General features: G+C 31.9%; 2 protein-coding genes across 2 annotated transcripts in view; one reads left to right on the top strand and one right to left on the bottom strand.

Moving 5' to 3' along the window:
• The window catches only part of Smp_150750 (hypothetical protein), a gene marked incomplete at both ends in the record, with an annotated part of 92703 nt that extends 83355 nt beyond the window's left edge, over positions 1 to 9348 (top strand). Inside the window, 6 exons of the mRNA XM_018793250.1 lie at positions 744 to 813; positions 2317 to 2630; positions 3507 to 3545; positions 6190 to 6417; positions 6953 to 7312; positions 9208 to 9348. Of these exons, the coding sequence (XP_018647782.1) occupies positions 744 to 813; positions 2317 to 2630; positions 3507 to 3545; positions 6190 to 6417; positions 6953 to 7312; positions 9208 to 9348 (1152 nt within the window). The remainder of the gene's footprint in view (positions 1 to 743; positions 814 to 2316; positions 2631 to 3506; positions 3546 to 6189; positions 6418 to 6952; positions 7313 to 9207) is intronic.
• A 9682-nt stretch (positions 9349 to 19030) lies between these two features.
• The window catches only part of Smp_150740 (putative asparagine-rich antigen), a gene marked incomplete at both ends in the record, with an annotated part of 27488 nt that continues 24682 nt past the window's right edge, over positions 19031 to 21836 (bottom strand). Inside the window, 2 exons of the mRNA XM_018793251.1 lie at positions 19031 to 19486; positions 20783 to 21656. Of these exons, the coding sequence (XP_018647783.1) occupies positions 19031 to 19486; positions 20783 to 21656 (1330 nt within the window). The remainder of the gene's footprint in view (positions 19487 to 20782; positions 21657 to 21836) is intronic.

Below are 21836 nucleotides of genomic sequence, written 5' to 3' on the forward strand. Positions count from 1 at the left end.
AAGTGCCTTTCTAAGACCTTCAAGATGTTTGTGAAGATCTAATGTAAAGCTACGATCAGTGTAGCTTTACTTTGTCGGATTTAAAGCGGTTACTCACCAATAGTAATGAAAAATGGTTGCATAGCATCACGAATTGATTGAAGTTGGAAAATGTTAACTATTGGATACCGACTCCACAGTTTATAGGTTAAATCCTTACTATGAAACCGAAAGGTCTCTTATTCTATCCCCGATAGCGTTATGGGTACGCACTGACGAGTGATTAGTAGTCACGTACTCTCAGAAGATCGATATTCAATGCTTTTCAGCTTTTAGTGGTTGTGTAGAGAGGATCAATCTGTCATGTTAACTATATAATATCTGTATGTATTGACATAGATGATATTTCTTCAATTCTACGTTTTGGAATAGTGATCAGTATATCATCAATAGTAATTCTCCAAAATACCATGTTTTATAAATTGAGCAACAGACATTGGATTCATTATCATTTAAGATATTTAGCTTATCGACCGATCACATCAATTCCTTTTTTACCATATATATAATATTGAATCTCAGCTGAATGTATTTCTGACCATAATTAAACTCAACTTTCCTGTGTGACTTATTATATTTACTTTTAAAATTAGATTGTATGAATACATTCAAAAAGAAAATTACCCAATTTTCTTGTTGAAATTAACGATTCTTTCATTGCTACTTCGTCGTCATCGTTTTCCTTTTCTTCTTTTATTGTGCAGAACGAATATATTAAAAAAGAACAAATAAAATCCCATAGTCCAGAATTAGAGAAAGAACTGGAAAAATGCAGTACGATTTTTTTTATTTTTGTCAATGATTACTATGATTTTGTTAGAAATCTATTCATAAACAACCTTTAAACTAACAATTAATCAGGATCTAGGGTCACTTTCCATGAAGAACTATTCTATTTGTTTGTTACATTTCATTCATTATCAATAGAATTGTCTTGTAAAATCCACCCAATAAGACTATTGTTCTATCAGTAAACGGTATAATTTCAAATTAAATTATAAGAACAACCTACTGAAGTGAAGAAAGAAGAAAATAAGAAATGAATAGAAAACTGTTTTGTTGCTTCTACTCATGAATTTAACTGTTAAAATTCCTATAATCATCACAAATACTCATTCTAATAATAATCATGTGCTTACTAGTGATTAGCTTCAAGACGGATTTCCTGGAGTTTTAGTGAGAAGCCATGATCAGTGGAGTCCAATCTGTGTCGGATGTGAGACACCTATCCACCTCAAACAATGAATGAATGGTTTCGCAAGATTATAGATCGGTTAAAGTTAGACAATAACACCGTTGGATGCCGGCTCAGTGGTCTAGAGGTTAAGAGTTCGCGCATGAGACCCAAGGTCCTAGGTACGAGTTCCGCGTGCGTGATCTTGGATGCTTACTTCTGGGGATTCCTGTACTAGGACGGAACGGCCGTCCAATGCTCCCAGGTTTTCAATGGTTGTCTAGCTTAGATCGACTAATGGATTGAACTGTTAAAATTACTACAATCTCCACAAATCCTCATTCTGAAAAAATTAGTGATTAAATGCTACCCATAAAATATTTATTCACTGAATGATTATTTCTTTTAATTTCTATGATTATACTGAGTAGATATTATATCAGTTTGCAATAATCTGACTGTTTTTGACCGAATAACAATTTGTTGTTGACGTTATTTGTTACATCTCAGTTCAATTTATTTAAGACGTTGCTGCTTACTTTTTTTCTCTTTCATTAATGTTTACTCAGTCTACTGCATCTGAGTCCTTTTTTGTACTTTTGTTTGGTTCATACCTTATATTTGAGTAAAATATTCCCTTCATCATTTTCTCATCAATGTTATTATAAAGGAGTAGAAGAAACAAGCAAAAATGTAATACTTTCCAGGAGAAAAAAAATGCTATCACAACTCTATCCGTCTAATAGTTTACATTTGTAGACAATCATAACAAAAACTTAACTTACTTGACGATAAATTCCCATAACATACCTTGGTCAGTTGAAAAATTACCAAACACTAAGAAGTTGTTTCTTTGATTGGGTTACTGAGACAATTTAGAAATTGTATTGGCTCAAATTAATAGTTTTTTTTGAAAAGTAGATTAATATATAAGTACTACTTGATACAATAAATCTACTCACATTAAAGTCACAATATTGTCTTTCAGTATTGGATGTTTTACTGTGACTGAAGTAAAATTAAACATTTCCATTAAGTTTACAGTAAGAATTCCTTGCATTCTTGTTCACTGCAAAGAACTTTATTTCATTTTCTTTTTATAGAACAACAGCAAATTGCTTCAAGATTGGACGATAGAAATAAACAACCAACTTACAATCATCAGTTTAATGAATTGAAAATTGACAATGTGACTAAGTTACATGATAACAATAGTAATAGTAACCTTTTACAAGCTTTAATGGATACCAAATCAGCATTGATAGCTGCTCAACGTGAGTCGAAACGTTTAAAACGTCGTACAGCACGTGAAGTTGCTGAATTAGAACGTGTTGCTGAAGAACAATGCAATCGTGCTGGTGATCTAACGGAACAATTATCTTTAGCTAAACGTCAATATGCTCAACTAAAAAGTCAGGTAGGTTGAATATTAATGTACTTTAATCGTAATAATTTCTCTCTTTTCTTATCATACTTATTTCTTTATTCTTTTTCCTAAGGAATTGTTCTTTATTAGATTTTTCACTGTTACATAGAAAGTAGCTAGGCAACGATATTTATGCTATAATCTTAAACACAAACTCTTCTTTTTATTCACTTGTTTAATTTTTTTCTACAGACTAAGCAATCACCTAGAAATCGTTTATATAGTGAACATTCGATTGTTTTCCGAAAATTGTTAACTGTTTTCATTTGAGAATTGCCAAGTCGTGTTGTATACTTATAACAGTTCATTAACAAATCCAATAATTATCATGGTAGTCAGGAATTGTTTCAGTATTTTGGCATAATACTTTTAATCAAATAATGATTATTCACTAGATAATTTAAGTGTATTTCAATTTTATCCAATTATTGAATTTCTAAGTGAATTACCAAAATTACAAAATATCCATTTTAAGCAAAGATGGATAGTGGCTAGCAGTGGAATCCAGGACACGCGTTTCGTCTTATTTGGGACTCGTCAGCTGGATGTACCTGCATCTCAAGGTTGACGTTGACTCTGGGACTCGAACCCAGTACCTTTGGCTTCAAATAGGACGAAACGCGCGTCCTGGATTCCACTGCTACCCACTATCCATTTTTGCTTATAATGCTTGTGAATTAAGGCTTTATCGAGGCAATACGCACAGTATGCACATATGCCAATATCCATTGCAAGTCTTCATAGTTTATTTTTAAAAAATTAGACATCAAATCTATATACTACTGAATCGCACAACTACTCATTCAGATGATCATATTTTAATATGTGTATGTTTCTTTAATATCTTCCTCCTTTTTACCATACAAGATTACCACTTATGGAATTCTTATGGATGAAGTGATTACGGTAATTAAAAAACAAACAAATAAATTCTTCCATTTTTTTGAATGAATCTTTTTTCCCCTATTTGTTTATGTTTAGTTACTGTTGTATTACATTTGTAAAATCCACGTCTTTACATTTTTTAAGAGCTAATGAGAATGCATGCTTATTTACATTCAATACAAATTCATCATGGTGAAGGGTATTTGTCATTTTTTTTTGTCATTTTTTTGCATTAACATTCATTTATCCATAACAAATTGATGTCATCATGACATTCTTTTCCTCATTTGTTTTTTATTGACGTACGGTTAACAAGTTGTTGATTCCTTGTTGTGAATTACTGATCATTGTGTGTGTGTGTGAAATAATCAATGATACACAGATTTTGTTTTGTTTTAAAATCCATTTTCACGATATAACTGGAGTTGAGTTTTTTAATCAGTGAACAGTATAATCTTTCTCTAATTTCCATAATGTTTAGTTGTAAATAGAATGAACTATTTTGTTGGAGTTTTGTTCTCTCAGCTGGATGGTTTAGTTGTGGAGCTTTCATCATTCTTCTGAACGACATCATCAGCACAAACTTCAAGTGGAAGTGTAGTGTTCCAATTTCTCCACATACGACTCACAACTTTCCCTTTAGACCCCGATCCTGATTGATTGTTGTTGACTTTTAACCTGTCATTGTTTACTTCTTTATTTTGATTGTATCTCTCATTGGTTCGATTCCCATATTTGTCCATAATTTTTCTGATTGATTGATAGATTGAATCGATCTCGATGTATTTGTTGAACAATGATTCACCTGAGTGCCAAGATTCTGAAAATTCCCTGGCGTCTTTAGTATTCCTTCTATCCGATATTTCAATATTTTCTCAGTCGGCTGTGTCCACAGTTGTCCACATGCATTGATATAAGCGAAGACATGTCATGTTGTTTGACCGCTAATCGGTGTTCAAAAAGGGGAAGATGAAGGGGACATTCAACTGGTCCAATATAGTGTTTTTCGCAATTTGAACAGTTTACTTTATAGATGATTTTTGGTTTTTCTTATTTTCTCGTTTTGTCTTTTGGTTTGCATAGGATTGGTTGAAGTGAATTTGATGGTTTTTGTGCTACACCCACTCAAAACTGCTTCAATAATCTCGTCGTAATTTCCGATGTGTCTTTTACATATGGTAGATGATCCGTCCGTTGGTTTCTATACTGGACTTCGTTTCTGCTGATAATTTGGGTTAATATTTTTGATGAAGTTGCGTGGGCAGCCATTCTTTTGAAGGATAGCCTTTATATTTTTTCCGCTCTTTAGTATGTTCCCGCTCTCTTGAATAAAGCTTGTACACAGTTGAATTTGTTGCTACTGTGATTGAAAATTTGATCTGTGTGGGTTGACTTCCGATATATATAAGTCTCTAGTTTTCCTGTGTCTGTCCTGGTGATTAATACATGTAAGTATGTATGATAGTTTGTTGTTAGACTCCTTTTTCACTGTGAATTTCATGTCATCGAAGATCTTTGTAATCAGATTGTAGCTGTCTTCCGGTTCTTCCCTTTTGAGGATGGCAAATCTGCTATCCACATAGCGAATCTACATTTTCGGCTTCATCATAGGTAAAATTGAGACTTCCATCCCTTGCACTACTACTTCTACAATAAGTCCTGATGTTGGTGATCCCATCGGCGTTCTTTTTGTTGTTCGCAGATTTTATTGTTGAATTGAAATTATGTTTTTAGCATAAATTGATGAGTTTTAGTAGACATGGACTTTAAAGCTTCGTATACTTTGGAAGATTTTTGTCATTGGTGAGGAGCAGGAATAGATTTTTCTTTTTTAAGCTTGGTTCGATTGAGGTGAATAAAGCTGTTACGTCGAAGGATGTCATCAGCTCGTCGTTGTTGATTTGAATCTCCTTAATTTTATCCATTATTTGTATGGGAAATTTAATGGAGTGATTAAAGTAATCCAGTAAGTGTTTCAATAATCTTGAAATTTTTCTCGATAGATTGTACGTTGGGGTTCAGAAGTGTGATGAAACTGGACATTCTTCATTGTTCTTGTTTCGATATTTTTCTGCTTTGACAAGCTTATATAAAGTCATTGAGATATCGTCTAACCTTTTAATTAGATTTGTCCATTGATTTATATACCTTTTATCGTCAATTAGTTCCTCGGCTTTCCTGATGCACTCTTCTTTGACCATAGTTACTGCAGTACGTCCTATATCTGCTGGAACTAAATATCTCTAGTTCTGAGTTTCTTTAAGGCATTTTGTCTTTGTGTGATCAGTTGAGTGTTGCCTTTCTCTAATTTCCTACAGTGTTTAATTTTAAATGGAATGAACTATTGAAATGATAACACTGTTAGTTATTTATATATATTACACAATTACATTCGAAATAATCATGCAACTATGGGGATATGAATAAAGTCAGTCAACTATTATATCAGTGGTCAACCAAAGAAGGTAGTCAACAATGAATATGATTAAAACTTATTTATTTTTTCTTTGTTAATTCTATGTAAATGTTTGTTTCCTCGTGTACTTGTTGTGTATCTGCATGTATATTAAAATACTATTATAATTTGTCACCACTTTGTTTTTACCTAAAAGCCAAATGAATATAACATTCTCGAATTCTTTTTTCATTACAAAATGATGAATAGATTGCTTCTCAAACAGAATTAACTGAACATGGTAAACGTTTAGAGGCTGCTTTGTCAGCGGTTCGAGCTGAATTAGAACAGCATAATAATACAATGAACGCGTCAGTAGTAGATGAAAATGCTTGTTCCAATTCTATATTATTTGGACAAAGAATTCGTGAAGTATTAAATCCTGATTCAGACTCCAGAATTGTGAAAGATCGTTCATCAAATGATCACGAAATTCAGGTATCACATTTTACTTATCTCTTTCAATATGATAGAAAATAATATCCTATTGGTACTTACAATGAAACAAAAGTCTTTTATGCGATCACCGTTTTGTGAAGCTTTTATTCAAGAAACATTTGGATAAGCTCTACTTTCCATTAAGAATAAATAGTTATAAACAAATGACATTGAAGTATAACACACAATAATAGCTTATATGTTAAACAAAAGTTTAGAAGTAGGAAAATACAGTAATTTAAGTATTTAATAATTGTACAATAAAAATATAACCAACAACTGCTGGTAAGACAGTTCCCGGAGTTCATTTTTGCTTGATATTTATCCCGACATAGCAGTATGTTACTACCTAGCGGTTTTGGTTTTGACAGTTAAACAATAGTTTATACTTTCATACAGACAGTATTTACAGTTCAGCCTTTTAAGCTTTTTTCAGTTTCACTCTCTAACTTCTCACTTTTAGTTAATTTAGAATTCTATTTTATGATCTCAGTTAATCTATTCTTTCCTTTTTGCTTGTTTTTCTCTCTTCCAGGAGATTACCGACCACAATTATACAGTAAATGGATTACAAAAATCCTTATTATTATTAACTAATTCATTTCATGAAATAAGCCATTCTCCAAATAGTTTTCATAATGTTCAATCATTAACTGATTCATTAAATGGTTTATGCAAAAAATCAAATCATTTCTCACATAGATTATTTGTTAATAATGATTCAGAACATGTAGTAGATGATCCAGAATTAAACTATACAACTTCAGGACTAGGTTCTAGTGTTAATCCTGGTACTCAAATTGCTAGTAATAGTGGAAGTGTTCAAGAAAATTCAACTATACTATCACCATCAACTTTAGGTGAATCAAAACCAGTCAAAAGTAATAATTGGAAGGTAAGTATATGTGAAGTATTACCTACAAATAAATGGGGTTTTTTGGTATAAGTCATATTATAAGTATACAAACTTTAAATTTATTCATTAATGAATAATCATTTGTTAGAATGGGATAAAACTTGATATTTTACTTCAATTTACTGCTATAATTTTTAAAGAATAACATCTATTACGTTCGGGACTCCTGTGGGACTCCTCAGTAGTGGGCATCCACGACCCCTCCTCGCGAGATTCGAACCCAGGACCTATCGGTCTCGCGCGCGAGCACTTAGCTACTAGACCACTGAGCTGGCATGTCTAACTTCAACCGATCCACGAAATTGAGCAACCATTCACTAATGTGTCCAATGAGTTGATATCTCCCAACAGACCTGGTTGAACTCCACTGGTTACTGCTTCTCACTAGAACTCCAGGAAATACCTCATGGAGCCAGTCACTAGTGAGCATATGATCATTATTGAAAGGGGGTTTTGTGGAGATTTTTTTTATCGACAATGTTCACAGTTTGTGTCAACATATCTTTATGTAGTTAAGTTAGTTTTTTTGAATCTGACATCGGCAAATTTGTTTTTACAACTCTGAATTGAACAAACAAATTGTTGTTCGAATGAACGTGTGTGAGGTAGTCATTTGATAATGGCTTACTGGTAAAACCAACCTAATAAACAAACTTGACTGTAAGTTTGTAAGTTGTATTTGTCACATATTGATTTCAGTTGAGATACTGTCGAAAACTGGGGAATAGTTGGATAATATTTCATCCTACGATAATGATATACTACTCAGAAATCCACATTCACGAACCTACTAGAAATCTAACCTAAGACCTTCAGGTCTCAAAGAGAATGTTTACCCATTAGAATCATTCGACAAGCGTCTGGTGATACAATACGAACGTAAATTTGTTTTTGCTTTATAGCTCGACCAACATCTAGTCCCCATTGGCAACCTTTTGTTTCACTTTCGACATGTCTGAACTTTACTAGTCATGAATTAATATAAATTTAAATACGATTAGGCTTTCGAATTTTTCATGGTTCCAGTTTATTTATCTACTTTGTAATGAGATAGAAGAGTGCGATTTTGCTTACCTTTCAAAATCTCAATTATTAACACCGAACTCAAAAGCAAATTAGTGGATTATTCTCATTTGATTGATAAAATCTGTTGTTGTAACCTATTATAAGTTATTCCATATCATTTTATCAAATGTTTGAAAGCTAAAATAACATAAATTGTGTCCTTGAAAGGAATGATTGATAGAAAAACAATCGTGCGATGATATACACAGGAGGACATTAAGCGGGCCCCAATAACGTTTTACAAAAGAGGATTATTATCTTTCATATAACTTATCATATTTTTCTTCACGAAACTTTCAATTTCTCAACTACATACAACCTTGACGTTACTACCTACCGAATCCCCCCTCCTATCTGTCCTCCTTTTTAAAAGCATGTGGTTATCAGTAAAGTTTCCAGTGACAGAATCCTTTTTAATGGTGTATGCCTATATACGAAAATTTTAGATCTTATTTCCATCATAAACAATCGGAGGTCACTTAAGTCTTGATAAGTCGTTGGATGTTCAGTTTATAAGGATTGATGATGTTGGTAACTGATTAGTTTATGTGGAATAAGCAGCAATGGCTGTTTAAAAAGATCTTCTGTACTTCAGCAATTTGCCTACATGATTTATATTTGATTTTAAATGACACACATTTCTTGGTATATTCTGCGGTGTTATTCAATTTTTTCTCACTCATCAATGTTTACATAAGAATCAAACTTGATCACAAGATAACGTTTGAAATTCGACCTTTTGGTATTGGATAATATTTTGTAGCAATTATGATTTGTTTTCAATGAATGGGTATATTTTATCATTCTAGCAAAACGTCAGTAGTAGTTCTGTAGGACGACAGCGATCTCATGAGGAATCTGCATCACTTACAACTTCTGGCTTTGTGAATCATTCCCGTACACCTCGTCATTTTAAATCTGGATCCTCTCGATCTTCTAGACCTGGATAAGATGCAAGCCCCAAGCCCCGTGAGTTAACCGAAGATTTAGAAATTTAGTTATGCATATGTATTACATGTCAGTTACTTAACTATCAATATTTCTACATGTTAAATAAAACGTTATCAAGATTTATTTTGGAATTGTTCCACAAATACTGTGTGACTAGCAAATAAAAATTGTAGATGATAATTGTTTTAAACTCAGTCTTTGTGATCAACTGACATTACTCATTGGACTGAATAAAAACAATAAGTACTGGTGTGGTGTGGGTTACTTATATCCATATAAGTAGAATATGATGATGGTCAGGCATGCAATGTATTTGGGCAGAAGATCTATAAGGGAGGAACAGAAACGAAGTGCAACCGGTATAAAAATGCATGAACAATGAAACCAGAGAAGATGGACTGATATTTGCAGAAGGAATGGTCAAGATTGAGACTATTGATGGTTATTTTGCAAATTAACTGTTTACTGTATGGCTATCAGATAATAATGAGATAGTCTGTAATTTTGTGTTGAAAGATACTGAATAACATATCAAAATATTAAGTGAAACACTGAAAAGTTTTCTTACCAAGTCAATCAATATATATATATATATATATATATCGGTTAAGTGCTCGCGCGCGAGTCCGATAGGTCTTGGGTTCGAATTTCGCGGGGCGGGATCGTGGATGCGCACTGTTGAGGAGTCCCACAATAGGACGAGACGGCCGTCCAGTGCTTCCAGGTTCTCCATGGTGGTCTAGCTTCAACTGACTCATGATTTGAACGATATATATTTTTGTTGAATTAGTTTACTCTCAATCTATCGCAATTCACTTTTAAGGTTTAGACAAAAATCTATCTCCGAAATATAACAGAGAAGAAAATCCTCATTTAGACTCTTATAAAACTATTTGCCTTCCGGTTTATTATTATTTTTGTATTATTAAACTCTGTTAAATAAAAATAAATCTCTGGATCAAATAGAGTTAGATAATTTTTATTTCAGTTGTTACTTACTACTTATATTGTACATAAGTAACTTAATTAAAATGACGAAAAGTGTGTGAGTTTATTTCGAAGTCAAAGTTCATTGGTTCAGCATGTCCATAATTTGGTGAATGCCAAGTTTGATACAATTTTATTTTATTGAATATAATTTTAAGTTGAACTTTTAGGAAATAGCGATTTTCGATTAATAATTCTAATGGAATGAACATCAGTTTGACTTTGATGAAATCCCTTTGTTCCGTAATAATTCTTACATAAAAACTCCAATTATCTTTTCATTTAAAAGAAAAAATTCATATTTATTTGTGAAAAGTAATCTGTAGGACATATTTCCTAAGGAAGTAAATGATCAGATAAGTAATCGTTCAATATACTGTTGTATCGTATCTATTCGTGTATGTTTGCACGTGAAATTCTAAAGTTAAAACAATACAGTCATTACAACGTAACCTAAAAACATCTTTCTTTGATTATCATCTATATAGATGTGGTTCAATCTAAATAAACATTTGAAATAATATAAAAATAGAATACATTTATTAGTTTTATGAATTATATTTTTGTTTTACTAACGATGTATGGCAACTTGAGCCGATGCGTATATGTGCCTGGTCCTACGTTGTAGCTGACTGCTTGACTGATTTTTGTTTTATAAAATTTTTTTGTTTTGCCCTAAATTTCTTAAATTAGTTTATCAGTTTTATTAACTTCATTATCAACTAACTTACAAATGAAAAACATAAAGTTCCTATCAAATTCATTCACCGAAAACAATGAATAAATCACTCCCCTAAAAAAAAGTGATTGTCTTATTTTATGCAAATTAATCTGAAATATCATTAATCTACTACGATGTAAACAAGAGTTTATCATTAATCTTAAACAATATGTTTATATTTTGTGATTTCTTAGCTGTATGACTTTAGTAAAAATACTTGGTAGTTTCTATACTTGACTTTTTAATATCATTTAAGCATTTTCCTAAGTTCGCATAATAACAACATACCTGTTGGGTCCACATATAGTGACGTTTTCAATACTCCAGTTGTTATGTAGGTTTTTATTCACTTACATAGAGTTATATCATTTGTTGGTATGGGTTAAGATTATTATACAAACCCCCTGAATAACTACAATAAAGAGAAATATACCTCAATTACCAGTTACAAATCTATGTATTCATCTTTGAACAATCATTTTCTAAATAAGATGTTAGGCGATTGAAAATAGTTACAACAAAATCCTTAACCTAAATGTCATGTTTGTTGTTACTCGTTAGCAAGAAGTACATACAGTCTTCAAGGGAATGATATTCCGTTTTTGGATTCAAACTCTAGATTATCCAATCCTACAGTCTAAGATGTTATTATAGGACTAAGATATTTGTAGTTGATTAATTACTGAGTAGTGGTTATTATCATAATTTTCCAATCCAATTAGCCAAATCCTAATGAAAAAACTTGATTCCTTTGAGAAATATAATTTTCTCTAATATCATAAATACTCAAATATGCTGTGCTTATGTAAAATATGTATACTATTATTGTTTATTATATACATATTATCAGCTAAATATATTTTTGTTAATTTTATAGTTGAAATCATGAGTCAATTGAAGCTAGACCACCATGGAAAACCTGGAAGCACTGGACGGACGTTTCGTCCTATTGTCGGACTCCTCAGAAGTGTGCATCCAGTGGTCAAGTGGTTAAGCGTTCACGCGCGAGACTGATAAGTCTTGGGTTCGAATCTCATGAGGCGGGATCGTGGATGCGCCTTGCTGAGAAGTCCCAGAATAATAAGAAACGGCCATCCAGTGTTTCCAGGTTTTTCTTGGTGGTCTAGCTTCAATTGACTCATGATTTCAACTGTAAAATTACTGAAATCTCCCCCCAAAAGCCCTTCATATATTTTTGTTAATCTAACTGACTGTTTAACTTTACCTAATTTGGGTCATTTAGGAGATAAAGTGAATACAAAAACTTTGTTTTCATCTGTTATTTATTTATTTTTTGAAGAAACATCCTACACTAAGTGACAAAACATCAAAAATTCAGTATTGTACTAATCATCATTATGGATATCTTGTTTATAATTCAGAAAATGAATATTTACTTATGATAAAGATGAATTTTCTGAATGGCTATGACATAATATCAGTCGAATTTTATCCCTTTTAGATAGAAAAAAAAACTAGAAAACTGATCACCATTTTGTCCAATCGATTTATCAACCACAGGACATTAGCAAATTCTTAATTAATCAATTTCCAAAAGACATTTGTTGAATCACCTTTTTTGGTTAAAAAAGTATATTACTGTGTGTATTGTATAAGTTATTATGTTAACTTGGTAAAAAAAAAAAAAAGGGAAATAACAAATTTTCCTTGTAAATACTACTTATTTTCAAATACTAAACATTACTTGAAAATAAAGTTTTCATGTGTGAGGTATGTAAATTTTTTTTTTTTTTCAATTTATTGATTAATTGTTCAATGTTATTTCATTAATTTCTAGTCACGTTTTATCCTTATGATGTATCTTTTTCAGTAGTTAGATAGATAGATATATACATGTATATGTTCTTTATTTGTTGTTCGTTTTCTTTTTCTACTTTCTTTTTTTAACCAATGTAGTTGAAACAAATTGATTTAGAAAAAAAAAATGGGCAACATTAATGATAGAATGAATCTTGGGAACATTTATCGATTATATATATATATCTATATCTTGACGATAGTTTGTTTTTTCTCCATCTTCTACTTAAAATATCTCTGTCTTCCAATGATAGTATTGATTAGCGTTTTATCCCATTTTGTGGTATTTGAATATATTCTGTACATGATATTAAATGTATGTCAAATAATAAATATGCATGCATAATTTTCATGTTTAATGTACAGTTACATTTTTCATCATTCTCTCTCTACACCGCACTACTGAATGTTGTCAAAGAAATGAAAACGAATGAATTTTTTTTCCCCCAGAAACAAGTATAAACACTTTTCATGTTACATATTATTATTTATATGCCAGTGAAAATCTATTTATTCCATAGAATTTATTTTATTGTAATCTAATTCCTTCTAAAGGAAGAAAAAGAATCTTTGGAATAGGTCTTCTTTTATGATTGTCTAGTCAATGTCTCAATATTTTCTATTCCATTTTATACTTCACTAATATAATCATCTCAATGTGAATGATATTTATGTCCATGACGATCATTGGATGGAAATGGTTTTGATGAAATGGAAAAAAGAAATAGTATCATTCATCAATATTGTATTGTCATATTTTATTATATCTTCATATCGTTCCTCTATCTTATATGATGTGTATACACTTTCTTGTGTGAAAAACTTTTTAATATAGTCTTTTCTTCCCAGTTTTCTGTTGTGTTTTTTTTTTTAACCATTTACCTTTACCTGTTCTTCTTAGACTATTATTCTCAGCTGTTTTCTTAATTGTTAATAAATTCTTAGGAATGATTACTTTTGTATTATTGTTATTCCATAAGACAATTAGTATAGTTTAGAAAAAAAAATAATGACTTGATTTCATCATACTGACACCATCGATCTACATCTTATATTGTGATTTAAATTATATCACAATTACATCCTCTTCTTCTTACAACTTAAATTCTTTTGTTATCCTTTCAGCGCATGTACGTAATAGTTTGTGAAGTATTCGATATGAAGGGAAAAAATAGTTCATTGGCTGTAGTAATGATCACAGTTGCGATGAGAAGGAGCTTTTAAGAGAGATAAAAGTTATTTTTTCATCTTGATATCGAAATCTTCATCAATGTTCTCGTTTATAATCAACCCAATACGGTAAAGAGATTTACATATTATTTTCCTATGTCTAGCATGTAATAACCAACTAATAAGCATGAAAATATCGACTTACACGAATATTTTAAGATTACAAAAGGTTAATAATGGTTTAATACACAAACTGTTTAAGACTATAGTACTTAATGGATCCAATTAAGACACTGATATTTGGTTACTCAAGCACCACTTATTATCCACATTACTTTAGCCTTACACGGACTTATCACAAATCTTTATCAACACAAGGAAGGACATTATGAAACAAGTTATATTGTCAAGTGAAAATCTTGGTTATATATGCTTTTTTAGGTATAATTTAATCGATAAATTCAAAATAAATGGCTAAGTTCTCTTACGAATTTCCTTACTTGTCATAAGTTTAAAGTACATCAGTTATGTGTTGAATTGTAAATTCTTTTATTTATGTTGATACAAATCATCATTAACAAAGTATTTTCATGTAAATCAATATAAATACAACAATGACAATTAGTTTCTCCTAGATTCCATAATAGTTTATAAATTCCAATCCCTTTTTACAATTGTTCCTAATCTATGTTTATTTTAACTTTCGCAGTCCTTCTTTATGTCCCCCCTCTCTTTCTCTCTCTTGTATTCTCTCCTCACAAGAAGTCATTGAATAAAAAAAATAATTTGATCTTATTCAACTGGATTTTGCTGCTTTTTTTCCGCCGTATTCAAAATCGCTTGGGTATACATTACTACACATTTTCTTAAATAACAAATTCACTTTTAGACTAACAATGCCGGGTTAACATTGATGTAAATTATACAGATAAATAAGTTATGTAAGTAAGGTAATTAAATAGATACATAACTATATGTATAGATAGGTAGGTAGGGAAGTATTAATCAAAGGAGTAAGGATATTTTTTAAAAAAAAACTGGGTAGTATTTTCACTTTCAGTAAATAGTGTCACGATACTTATCCTTTTAAATTAAAGCTAAAAAAATATGCAGTCATGAAATGATGATCGAAGTGCATTCACTTTGAACAGATATTAGTAGTAGTTTACTAAGAAGTTGTAACTGAAAATAGAATTCAAGCTTCTTTCATCATTCTAATGAAGGGTTTGTTTTGGTTGAATTAGGTAGATTCATTTTCTAGAAAAAAAAACAAAAAAAGGTGTGGCGATAAAATACGTTTTTTAACACACTATTTAAAACAATCTACATATCATCATTTGTGGGTTCTTTCTAATACAATTTATAGACTTTACCGGGTTTCTATGTAATTCAATGGAAAATATTCTCGTTGAAATTTATATAACTTAAAGCATCGAAATTATTAAGGCTTTGGGTTAATTTTAAGTAAACGTTTTCGAATGCCTACAGACGCTTGATGATTCAATACAATTGACATCTAACATAAAATAGATGGAAAGTGGTTAGTAGTGAAATTTAAATGGTAAATGGTTTGGGTCCTCCCATGTGGGGTCGTGAATGCTCACTGCTGAGGAGTCCCATACTAGGACGGAACGACTGGCCGGTGCTTCTAGGTTTTCAATGGTGGTCTAGTTTAGATTAACTCATGAATTCAACTTTGTGAAAATTTAAAATGCGCTTTTATTCTATATTCGGGACTTGTTAACCGAATGTACTTTAACAAATTAAAATATTGATACATAGATTTTATCTTTATTGAGGTTATATCAAGTTCTGAATAAGCGTCAGTACTTGGTTATTGATAACAAAATTTTTATTTATTTGTTATCTCTGTGTTCCTATATATTTTAAATAGAGTACGAATCTATAATACTGAGTCTCACTAATTGCTTTTCTAACCCATCATATTATAGTAGTTTTATAAAAAGCTAATCAAACGCTATCGATTGTTTGTAAAATCTAATTCACAAGACGTTTCTTAAAAATCCAAACTGTTCATTAATGATATTTTTGTACTTCATGTTTTTTTGACGTTTCAAAAAGATAATTTCCTTGACAAGCGAATGACTATTTATATTTAAATTGAGCGTAATTATAACCCCATTAGTCAGTAACTAATAGGGAAAGGTTTTCGTGTATACCTAAGACGGTAACTTTAGTTTAAGATGTTGGTTTGATTTCAACTTAATCGACAGTTATACTAACTGGGGGGAATATTTGACAATCAGTATCTTGTTGTCAAGTAAACTTAATACTCAATATTTCTATGATTCTATCACGTTATGCAATATCTTATGGAATAACAGGAGACTGGTCATCTCTTTAGTTGAAAATTGGAATAGGCATTGATCATATGGCTAAAGCAAAATATATTTTTTGCTATTAACAGGTATAATGGCATTAAATATTATTCAGATAAAGTGTTTACCATAAATTTATTGATTTGAAAACTGTTTTTCTGAATGAGAGCAACGTCTAGTGGCTATTCCTATGTATGTTTTTTAATCAAAGAGTTCATATTAGTATGCAGTCAAGCCCACACAGCTTAGCCTAGCTTCTGGACAAACTAATTCATCCATTTCTCCATAAGCTATATTTTGACCTTGTTAATTATTCTCCTATCAACCTTGGATATTTTTATGTAAGCGTATGTGTGTTCATCACATGTCTGTAACTTACTTTTACCTGGCTATAAATATCGATTAACGCTTGTTTAAATCGGGTTGGCTTGCACGCCTTCTCCATCGCGCGTCATTCCTGCCTCGCTATTTTCTCTTCGTTTCCTTTGCTACGTCTTTATGACTGTCTGTTCCAACCAGCGAGTCAGATATCGGGTCACAAAAAACGTACTCATTCTTATATAGGTCTTTGGCACACTAAGTAAAGTCTAATTAGTAAACTGTATTTAAATTGTTGAAAATTCTTCCGATAAAATACTGATGATTTACGTTAAAACCTCACTTAAGTCTGTTACCCCTCATTGAGGAGCATAGTCCGCCGACCGGTACTCTCCACCCAACCCTGTCCTGGGCAATCCTTTTCATGTCTGCTCCCAATTCTTGGCCTAATGTGTTCTTAGGCCTTCCTCTTTTCTGTTTCCTTTCAGGATTCCAAGTAAGCGCTTGCTTCGTGATGCGGTTTGATGATTTCCTCAATGTATATTCTATCCACTTCCATCTTCTTTCCCTAGTTTCATCTTCATCTGGAAGCTGGTTTTTCCTACTCTACAGTAAGCTGTTACTGATGGTATCAAACCAACGGACACTTAGTATCTTTCGTAGACAAATTGTTTGTAAATACTTGTACCTTCTTGATGATGGTTGAAGTAGTTCTCTAAGTTTCAGCTCCATATATTCGTTCGTATTGAAGATTCTTACTTTGGTATTGGTTGACAGTCGTTTTGAGTTCCATATGTTCTTCAGTTGTAGGAATGTGACCCTTGCTTTGCCAATCCTTGCCTTTACATCTGGATCGTATCCTCCTTGCTCATCGACGATGCTTCCCAGGTACGTGAAAGATTCCACCTGTTCAAGAGTTTCTCCATCAAGTGCGATTGTGTTGGTGTTCTCCATGCTGTATTTGAGGTTCTTGCTCTATCCCTTGTGTATGTTGAGGCCCACTGATGCAGAGGCTGCTGCTACACTAGTTGTCTTCATCTGCACTTGTTAGCGTGTATGGGATAGAAGGACCAGGTCATCTGCGAAGTCCAAATCGTCTAAGTGATTCCGAACTGTCCATTGTATTTCTTGCTTTCCCTCAGGTGTGGAGGTCCTCATGATCTAGTCAGCCATCATAGAAAAATGAAGTGAGAGAGTAAGCAGTCTTGTCTGACTCCGGTTCTTACTTGAAATGCATCTGTCAGCCGTCCTCTACGCACCACTTTGCAGTGTAGTCCGTCATATAAATTCGTATGATGTTGACGATCTTAGGTACTCCATAGTGTCGAAGAAAATTCCATAAAGTTCTCCTATCTGCGCTGCCAAACACCCTCTCATAGTTAAGGAGGTTGATGTTTAGTGGCGAGTTTCATCCAATTGATTGTTCAACGATGATCCGTAATGTCGTGACTTTGTCTATGCACAACTGATCGCCACGGAATCCGCCCCGTTGATCTGGAAGCTAGGCGCATACTGAATCTTTCATCTGGTTCAGCAACACTCTGTTGAAAACCTTTCCTGGTGCCTATAGTAGTGTGATACCTCTGTATTTTTCACACTTGCTCGGATCTTTCTTCGGTATCTTGATGAAATGTCCTCCTTTCCAGTCCGTCGGTACCTGTTCTTTATCCCGAATCTTCTTAAATAGAAGGTGAAGCATACTTACAGTTACTTCTATGTTTGACTTCAGAGCTTCATCTGGTATATTGTCAGGTCCTGCTGCTTTCCCATTCGTAATTTGTCTGACGGTCATCCTGATTTCTTCCGTCGTTGGTTGAGTGACATCAATACGAAGGTCTGTTACGCAAAACCATTGAAATGTTATAGGGATTTGAATTACCCCGCTGTTGATATTGAGAACTCATTGTTTACCAATCTTTGTTGTAATATGTGCATCCTGTGAGGATTCTTCTAATATAGCCACGATCATGATTATTAGAATAAATGGAATGTGGTTAAAAAGTTTTGAATTCCCATCACGACCTCCCCTTCTAACTACAATCCATCTATTTACAAAAAAAGCCATTCAAATGTTAGACTACGTGATAAATCTACGTAATCTCATCTGCTTAAAGTTGAACTTTGAATAAAGAATAACTCGATCACTTTTGTATTATTTATCGATTCTAACTGCATCTGACTGAAGTCCCCATACTTACCCATCAATATTACCGTCAAAATAATTACGTTTTTAGTATTTCTAAATTTAATCAAACCGTCATAATAACTTGATACATTTCATTTTTAATGACTAAATTACCAGTAAGACTGTTTATAACTTACATTTCTTTAAACAGGACTATTAAGAACATCTGAATCAGATATCAAATCTGGTTGAAATCCAGTAAAATTTTCACTACTTTCAAAATCAGAATCCAAGTGTGATAGTTCTGAGTCTTCATACTCAAATGTATTTGAATCATATGAATTACCATTAAAATCTATGTTCATTTGCACTCCATCATTATCATACGATAACTTGTTTGATAATGGTATTGATTCTAATAGTTCACTAACGGTAGTTTCCATTTGCATGCTCACATTTAAATCTGTTAGATTTTGTTCATTTGGACTAAGACTAATTGATGTACTTGATCCATGAGATGAATATACTGAATGAGGTGATGAATTATCTATTAAAGACGGTGACCAATTATCTCCAGAATTCCATTGATGATCATTACAAACAGTTTTTACAGTTAATTTGATTGGGTTTGATGTTTTATTGTTGTCAGGACCAAATATCTGTTTTGTGTAATCAAAAGTATTACTTGAATATTAGAAACAATAAACTGTTTTATATTCATGTTACATCTAATAGTTAAATAAATATGGTTAAGTACACGACTCATATAATAAATATGAACTCTTCAATTTCATTCATGTTGATTCGGTTTTGTTAATTAGTTTTTTCCATAAAGCTGCTTAACTAGATAACTCATATTGCACTATGAAGGTAAATGATGCGATTTTCAGTATCTCGGGACTAGATACTAATATGCTAAAAATCTGAAGAATGAAATTTGCAACTTCTTATTACTTGAATCCAGCAATTATTTCATCAAACATACCTTACTGTATCATTTCACTAGGAGCAAAGATATACTTCAAAGATTCAGCACCATGTAAATATTCACAAAACAAGTGAGAATGATATTCAGTTAAAGTCACTGTGAACATTTTTAATCATTAAGCCGGATAATCAGTAGACATAAACAACAAAGATATGATTTCTTAAATATTCTCAGTTAAGAAAGTTAGAGAAAAAGGTTTGTATTTTGTTGTGATCATGAACTAACGCACATAAGATATATCGAAAATCCTGAAGCACTGAACAGCTGTTTCGCTCTGAAATGGGACTAACAGGTGATGCGGATCCACGACTTATTCAATGGTCGGAGCTAGGACTTCCAGATCTCGCGGTAAGAGCCTAGTCATTAGACCACTAGAGTGTAGCCCAAAATTTTGTATCGTTAACTTCAGTCAATTTACAATATTATACAGCTATCTCCCATTGTCTTTAACGAGTAACAGACTCATATTCGACAAGACTAGACGTAATTGGTCACGGCTTGTAACCGTAAATTTCCTCTTGAAGTTAAACAATTAATCAATGAGTGTCGGTTAAGTGATCCAAAGGTTGAGCTATCTCTACGAGATCGCTAAGGTTCTGTGTTTCATCCTCGGTGAGGTTGTGAATATGAACTGATAAGGACGTCTACCATGAGACAAAATAGCCGCTCCGGCGCTTCTTTATTTTCAATGGTTAGTCTATGATCTTAATACCCATATTGATAGTACATACTTCCTGAGCAAACTTTCGACAGATAAGTCAATGGTGAAATCATCGTCTATAAACGATTAACTATTTAAATTCAATGTCTCTAAATTCTACTCTATAGTACTATGGCTTTCCTTAGACTTTTTATAGACTGTCATAACCTAAAAATGTACTATTTACCTATTTCAAGAATTAACAAGAATACAAATGATAATCACCGTTAATAATCATAAATAATACTAGTAATGAATTGAGCATACCATTTGATTGTAAAGATCATTTATTGATGAATCTGAGAAAGGAATATTATTTTTATAATGTAAAGATGTAGGATTGTTGTCTTGGGATATTGCTGAATATTCAATATATTTACCTCGTTTATTGTCGTTTCGAAATTTATTCCTAGATATATTAGATGTATTAAATGTTTGTAGTTTATTTATTGAAATAGATGATGGTAACGATGAAGCGGAAGATAAGAAAATTAACTTTTTTGAAGATGATGATGTATAGTTCACCACTGGTAACATAGATTTTACATAATATGGAACTGACGATACATTTGAAGGAGAATGATACAATGAGGATTTGGTTGTGGAAATATTTAATACAGAATTAGTTTGTCTAGTATAACTATTATCATTAGCCATAGAACTATCATATAAATGTGTATTCAAATAAGATAAACAAGGCACTTTATTATTATTAGTAGTAGTAAATGGAAGTAGTCTAATAGATCTAATTTGATTATTTCCAGAAATGATTTGATTATATCCTTGTCCTGATTGTTGTTTTATATATTGAGAAGATTGAAATGGAAACAATTTGATAGGTTTAATAATATTACTATTTTTAATAACTAATGATGTAGGTGATTTTTTTAAGCGTACAGAACGACTTGATGAATTAGATATACGAACTTGTTTACTTTTTGGCTGTTGATGATAACGAGAATTAATTGAAGATTCATTTGAAGGATCATAATTGAATGTTCTCATAAAGTTTTGAGAAGAGATATTACTGTTATTAGTAGTATTATTGATTTTTAATTCAAATTGTTTAAATGAATTTTCAAAAGTTACACTTAATAATCTTTGATTCGATCCAACAGCGCAATCGTATAATTCACATGATCTACACAATAATAAAAGAAAAAAAATAGTCAATATCCTTTTTTTTTCTCCTTCTTTTTCAATAATATTTTACATCATAATAAACTAAAATAATAATCAGAAAGGGTTTTGTGGAGATTTCAGTATTTTCATAGTTAAAGCATGAATCAATTCAAGCTAGACCAGCAAGGAAAAACCTGGA

Source organism: Schistosoma mansoni, chromosome 1, assembly GCF_000237925.1.
Source record: "Schistosoma mansoni strain Puerto Rico chromosome 1, complete genome".
Lineage (NCBI taxonomy): Eukaryota > Metazoa > Platyhelminthes > Trematoda > Strigeidida > Schistosomatidae > Schistosoma > Schistosoma mansoni.